Source organism: Hypomesus transpacificus, chromosome 19 (genome assembly GCF_021917145.1).
Source record: "Hypomesus transpacificus isolate Combined female chromosome 19, fHypTra1, whole genome shotgun sequence".
Taxonomy (NCBI): domain Eukaryota; kingdom Metazoa; phylum Chordata; class Actinopteri; order Osmeriformes; family Osmeridae; genus Hypomesus; species Hypomesus transpacificus.
In genome coordinates, this window is record NC_061078.1 from 3,399,282 (window position 1) to 3,406,653 (window position 7,372).

Below are 7,372 nucleotides of genomic sequence, written 5' to 3' on the forward strand. Positions count from 1 at the left end.
AGCTGCCTCCACGCTGGCCTGATGGGACCAGGCTCCCTCTGGACCTCAGCGGACCACGGCCTCCGCTGACGTCACCTTTGAGAATCCTCCGGAAAGCAACAGGGTTTGCTGTCGACTTGAGGATGAGGCTGAGCTGGTGCACAGGGCTCCCAGATGTTGTAATGAGGGTTTACCTAACCCGTCTGGATGACCCTTCAGGCTCCTGGTGGCTTCCTCTCTCTAAGCCCCTTCTTGCGGTTGCCTCTCGTCTGCCTGTGAGTAGCCGTCCGTGGCCAGGGTCAGAGGCTGGGGCTCTCTTGAGTCACTTACAGGCGCAACCAACGGAACCCTACTGTGATTCACAGAGTGACTCAGTCAAAACGGAAACGCAGGCTCTGTGTTAAAGAACGGTCTACTGTGTGTTCCCAGACTTGAAGAAGCCAGAAAAAAGGTTGTTAGAGAGGTAAGAAATAGAACCTGAACAACCCAAACAAGGCTGGACTTTCTGGCAGTTTCCACAAGCAATGGATGTGGATTGTGGATTCATCCCTTTGACTGAACGAGTGTCTTCTCCACTGGGCTGTTAGTTTCATGCATGTCGTTACACGGCCCAAGTGGAAACAAGTGTTCTGCTGACGTTCCCCCTTTCAGACAAACTAGAATCGTGCCTGTCACTATGCTCAAGGGTTTTCCACTGTAGCATATTTTCTTCATTTGCCGAACAATTGCTTCAGTCTTTATTATTTTCTTAAGCTGGGGGTACGCTCAAAGTACATTTTCTCTTACGTGCTCACTTCAGTGTCAGGGAATTGTATTTCATAACCTGTCAGGAAGGGTGATAATGAGGCATTTTCCATGCTCACTGACAACCTGTTTGTCTCCCCAGAAATGAACATGTGCATGTTCCCCTTCTGTTTCTTATTAGGAATAATTATCACGTCTCTTTTCAGACGGAGAGTTTAGACACGTAGACAGAGATTCCTGTCAACTTTTAGATTCGATGATGTTATTTTGATCTGGAAATGACGAATCGGGGCCAGAAAGGGCACTCCATTCATATTTGGCTGGGGGCTGTTTTAACTGTGATTAATATGACTTCTCCCCTTTTAGACCCAGCTGTGACATGTCTTCAGACTGATGTCCTCTTCTCGTCAGACCGGGGCGAGGGTGCTTGGCTCAGGAGGTCCAACTCCTGACCATAATCATCCTACCTTACCTAGCAGGGAGGGAAGGCTTTACCTCTTAAATACAGAGAGGCAGTTTGAATGTGATTAAGACCAAATCTCTAGGCTCCGGACACAAATCACGCTGTAGTGAATTATACCCTGATCAAAAAAAAAAGAAAGAAGCACAGAGCCGACGTCGAGCCTACTAGGCCGAGTCGTGGCGGGTGCTGTGTGAAGACATTCATTCTATTCAGGATTCTACAGAGGTTCATCTGTAGAGGATATCCCTGCTCGCGAGGGACTGGGACCCACCAATACGAAAGCACGCATGGGGTGAATCACCAGGTTTCTGCTATGGAGTCACCAAAAGATGACTCGATCTGAGATCTCGAAGAACAATAGTTGTAAGGCCGAGCACAGATCAAAGATAAGCGTTCCTGTTCTTCAGATGACTAAGACAAGTGTACGGTAAATCAATGTCTCAGGGTATTAGAATGAGTTCAACAATTACGCATTTAAATTGACTGTTGAATCTTGTCCGGCTCTTCTCTACCAAGGTACTGTAAATGTGTTTACTTGATGGCGGGTGAAAGCTTAGGGTTGCCTCTACAAGACACGCTAAAGCATAGGCTACACCATTCATGCTAACGTAGATGATCCTGACAGACGGTTACCAAGTTTTCACTGGTACCTGTGACGTTATGCACTGACCTCACAGCAGACGAATATCTTCCGGCCATGTGACCATCTGAAGGGGACCGGCATATCGTGTAGGTGTATTTGTGCATGCACACCCGTGCTTACATGGGTGCCTGAAGACGCGGGAGCTGGCTTGTCGGAGAATCAATCGGAAATTCTGATTTCCGATCTTCAGATGGACCCGTTTAAATGTTCCTACCAAACAACGTTGGTAGAAATATTTATTGCAATCTAAATCCACCGTTATAATTAGTTTTGACTAGCCGGTAATGAATAAATACACAAGCTCCCTCGTAAAAAGTTGTCATAAGTAACAGTAATTCATACAGTTGTATTTGATGGATTTTTATTTAGGGAATTTAATGTAGCTGATGTATGCATGTGTGGTTGTGTGTGTGTGTGTGTGTGTGTGTGCATGGTGTGCGCATGGTGTGTGTGCGCATGGTGTGTGTGCGCATGGTGTGTGTGTGTGTGTGTCTGTGTGCGCATGCTCTAGCTGATGACAGAGGAAGAAACGCCCACGCTAACAGGATGATGTGAGAAAGTGGCCAAGCACAAAGGCCTCTGTCACATAAGCAGCTCACGTAAACAAATACAACACTTCCATTTCTGTCATGAAACAGATAATCCTCTCAGTTCATGAGAAACTCAGGCAAGTTGAATGATGTTACCAAAAATGTCTCCTGTTACCAAAAAATTGGGATAGTCATAACATTAGGGTTAGTGTGATGCCGAGCAATAAGTGGTCACATAGTCACATATCTGAGGGAATTTCTTTATTTAAAAGCGTACAGGGCGAGGGTTTTTTAATTCTCTGGGGTACCCCCCTATTGGAACTGCAATCATAAATCAATCAACAGTATATTTGTAAAAACAAATAGGCTAAAACAAAGACAAGAACTTCCCTCTAAGTCTTTTCCATTCAAAAATGTTTGTCCACCTTTCTGTTTATTTTATTCCAAATTATGTCTCATAATTTACAAAGTGATGATGTTGTACTCATCATCATCACCAGTACAGTGGGTTTTATTCTACTTTTACAAACGGTTGATTGATGGGCTGAAGCCTTGCTCGTCCTGGCCTGTCGGGGCCCCGGTTTGGGGAATGAGTGATTTCACAACAGGCTTGCACAACTGCATTGGAGGGAGAAAAGAATTCCCCATAGCCATGTTGGTGTGGGCTGTTGTCATGTATGCCAGAACCAGTTTGGTGAAGCCACACTTTTCCCCAATCATATATCTGACATGGCAATGCGTTTATCACCTATTATACAGGAAATCATGCAAAGCTTCCCATTGCGACTGCTCGTGGAAAATATTTTGTCAAATGAAATAACGTTCCACTTGCACTATTTCTCTTTCTCACTATGTAATTATCCCTCTCCCTCTCTCTCTCTCTCTCTCTCTCTCTCTCTCTCTCTCTCACTCTCCATCTGCCATATTTCCCTACCCAGGTGAAGCTATGGAGTGTACCCTGTAGTTTATAGGTTGGAAGTTGATTTACGTTTTGGCTGTGGATTTTACTGGCACCCCGTGGGGCAGCCTACTGAGACACCGGGGCTGGTGTGAGAAGCAAATGGCCGGTGTACCAATAACACAATCCGGCCTCTGTTGGAGGCCCTCGAAAAACAGACCTGAGAGGCGGGCGAGATCCTGCTGTTATTTATGAAATATCAGGGGCCTCACAGGCCTGGCAGGGGAATGACTTTAATGCACATGAGAGGCTTTCCAGGGCAGAGAACATGGGCTTTAACAATGGGTTGGTTTTATTAAACTCCTTCTGCTACAACCACAAACCCCAATGACGAACAAGAGGAAACATACTCCACGGCCAATAAATGCCTAATGAAATAATGGACAGCTTGCTCTCGCCCATTAAATAAATGGAGGATGGTTTTTATACTGGTTATGCATTTTGGTCATACTTTGGAGGCTGTCAAAGGTTGAGTTTAACATACACACAAGCAGGGAAATGGTTTTCTCTCCGTCTTAGTGTTAATCACCGGTGATTATTTAATTCCAACGTCTAACCTTTGAGTGATAGGCTTGGTATGATTGAGTTTTTCCCCTTGACTGCTTTGGCTTTTTTAACAGTTGAATCACCTGTTGAGCAGTGCAGCGTCGCCCTCTGCTGGCTAGAGAGAGTTTAATCCAACAACGAGCAGTGACCCACTTTTGCTACACGTTCACAATGACTATAATTAGCCAATGAAGTGTTTACCGATGTTATGACCCGTGCGCTCACCCAGCGTCTTGTGTTCTTGTGTTGCAGTGAATGAGATCATCGGCCGGGACATGTCCCAGACTCCAGGTGCACACGCTCAGTCAGTAGCACACAATCATTCATAGCCCAGACTACTGCCAGGCCTCCACACACCCTGCTGGTCCCAGCTCCAGCCCCCAGGTCCATCCACAGCCCTGCTCCCTGCCCCTGCCTCCCCAGGACAGGGCAAGGCAGGCCAGAGAGAGACTCTGGGCTGAAAGGCCTCATCTCCACCTCCTAGACCTGCCCAGCCACTCCTAATCAACACTCCTAGTATTGCAACACACACTACTCCTTGTGCACAAGTACACAACAGGCCAACACACGCATGACTGTCACACTCACACGCATGACACATGTCCCAAGCACAGTTGCACCCGTGCTGAGGCTAACAGTGCACACGTGCCGGTTGCGGGGCTGAAAGGCCGCTCTGCAGGTTGCGTCGAGCAGTGCAAGTACCCCAGTCAGGTAAGGCAGGGATGCAGCGAGACATGCTCGCTTGCTCTGCACAGGTTATACTCTTCAGGCCCAGTGAGAAGGTCTTTGGTTCGGAAACTGACCCCCTCCACTCAAGCAGGTTCTATGCAGCAGAACAGATCTGATTGGCTCATGCAACGTGGCTGCCTCCAATGACAGTGGCGTTCACACCGTGCACTAGAAACTGCATCTTGCTTTTTTTCTATTGGCCGGGTATCAGTCGGGACAGAATAGTAGGGTGAGGCAGACTGTTCACATAGCGATGTGTGTCCTCATCCTGCCACCAGCATAGGCCCTCGTGTGTGTTCCCTCTGAAGCTCAGTTGGGCTGGAGAGTGTTCTCCTCTGTAACACTGCCCCCTGGTCTCAGGTCTGGAGGTACGTGTGTGTGCGTGTGTGTGTGTGTGTGATTTACCCGTTTCCATGATGCTGGACAGGATCTGTAATATGCAACATTCCACACTTCTAGTGTACTTCCAGCCTTGTAGATATCTGTACATTATTGCTTCCCCCCCCCCCCTCCTCCTCCTTTTTCAGGTTGAACAAATGCCTTATTAACACATAGCAGCTTTGAATAACAGCAAGAGCTTTCTGTTTGTTTTGCACAGCTGACGTTCTCGCTGAATGAGGTTAACTCTTGCATTGTTGTCATATAGATTTATGGGTGGGTCGATGGACGTGATTTAAACGAATGTGACTTTGAAACATAACTTTTGGACATGGGTATCTAGATCACTCGTCTGTGTGCGGTTGAGCCTTCAGAGAGGTGGTGTGTTGGCTGTTGAACGACGGCGTCTGAATGATCCACAGAGGCATCTGGGGGGTCAGATGGCTGAGCGGTTAGGTAATCGGGCTACCAATCAGAAGGTTGCCGGTTCCATTCCCGGCCGTGACAAATTACGTTGTGTCCCTGGGCAAGGCACTTCACCCTACTTGCCCCCGAGGAATGTCCCTGTACTTACTGTAAGTCGCTCTGGATAAGAGCGTCTGCTAAATGACTAAATGTAAATGTAGACCCGCCGAGTTCCTCTGAGCTCTGTCACGCAATAAGTCACCTGATTTCCAGGGATCCCTCGTGTGCCTTCCACCCACTAACAACCACCAGAACCTGGCTGCTATGGCAGCTTGTTCTATTGGATCTATGATAACTGCACATTGGAACTGTAAAAAATATATATTTTATATATAGGCCTATATATAGTCCACTGTATTTGTGTAAAGTCAGGTCCCTACACTCCAAACAACAAAGTCCATGATAGTTGTAAGGACACTGCCGAATGAGGGTGGTTCTGCCACCAGCTCCGTGACAATCACTAGTCAGTGTCTTCACTTGGGTCAATCTTTCATCCAGTCACCTACAACCTGGTGTCATATAAATATTAGTGATTCTCTTTTCTAATAAACCGAAAAGGTCCCTTTTGGGAGAAATGCACAGTGGAATGGATGACATTCTCACAGCAATAACAATGACTATAAATGCATATTACTGTACAATTTGAGTATTATAGAAACACTTTCCAAAGAATGGGTAAAGACTGAGTGTTTCAAGGTCTTTTAGAGGATGTGGAGCCTAATTCTGAATGATAGATGGATGGATGGCACAGAAAAGAGAAAATACTCTTTTGGGTTAAATTGGCCTGCAAAAAAAATACAAAAAGAAAATAGATGGCCACTCGATGAAAAATTGCTTTGGCTGTTTGCCTTAATGAGTTGTCTTTGACTGGCGCTTTTGCATGTTTTTTGTCGTTTTTTTCTGAGGGGGGCGTTAAGGAAAGCTTTGTCAGTCATGCCCAGGTGGAAATGAGACTAATCCTGCTATGCACTAAAACCCTGTGTGATGCCTTTAAAAACCCCAGAAATCGAAAAGAGAAAAAAGAAAACCTTGATGCCTGTAGTTGTAGACGGCTTAGATGCTTTGATCGAATGTTCTAGATAAGCAAACCAGATTTATTCTTTCTGTATAAAAAAATTCAGTGAATTTGTCTTGTAAAGGACACAGTGCAAGCGTCTTAATAGTATAGTGTGTGAGTGTGTGTAGGTGTGTTTGCACCCAATAAATTGTACATAAGCAAGTCCTAACTGACTTTCAACGACAAAAAAGCACACAGATGCATTAGGCTATGCAAACCACAACATGACGATGGGACATTTGGCATCAAATACAAATGACGGATTTGTAATGTGTTTGTTTTCCCTCTCATGAACTTTGTCACTTGTTGAACGGTTTCAAATAGATGTCACGACTTGACTGTGTAAACTGTAGCAATGCCTTAACTCATGTTCGAATACCAATTGTTGGTTGTCTGTACGCTCTTCCGTGTTGATTTAGGAAGAACCTTTGGGTCATTTTTGGACAGGTTGTTAGCTGGGTGGTTGGGTATGGGGCTGGGAGAACCCTGCTGAAGACTGACCCAGATGTCCTCTTCTGTCAAACCAAAGACCGATCAATTATGTTCCCATTTTACATACAGGTACAGCAACACAGACGTAGAACTCTATTTTTGATACTTTGAAATGGATGTCATTCCTAAAGGTTGGGGACATATATATATCTATAAATATATATAAAATAATGTTTTGTAAAATAAAGGGAAATACAGGTTTAGCTGATGTTTACAGAGCCTTGTCATTTCGTGTACATTTTGTATTTTAACATTTTGTAATTTCTAAGACTGCAGTGCTTTTTGAAATTATTCAAAGGTAATACCTTGCCTCCTAGGATCTTTAGTAGTGTATGAATAAAAAGAAAAATATCCAACCATCGCTTGGTGAGTGTTTCTAACAAAAAAT

The 7,372-nt window shown here is 45.1% G+C and overlaps 1 protein-coding gene across 3 annotated transcripts in view; it reads left to right on the forward strand.

Moving 5' to 3' along the window:
* The window catches only part of nfatc3a (nuclear factor of activated T cells 3a), a 45,239-nt gene extending 37,899 nt beyond the window's left edge, over window positions 1-7,340 (forward strand). For all 3 annotated transcript variants that reach the window (XM_047041901.1, XM_047041904.1, XM_047041903.1), the window contains one exon: window positions 4,116-7,340. In XM_047041901.1, the coding sequence (XP_046897857.1) occupies window positions 4,116-4,192 (77 nt within the window). In that variant the 3' untranslated portion in view covers window positions 4,193-7,340. The remainder of the gene's footprint in view (window positions 1-4,115) is intronic.
* Window positions 7,341-7,372: the final 32 nt, after the last annotated feature.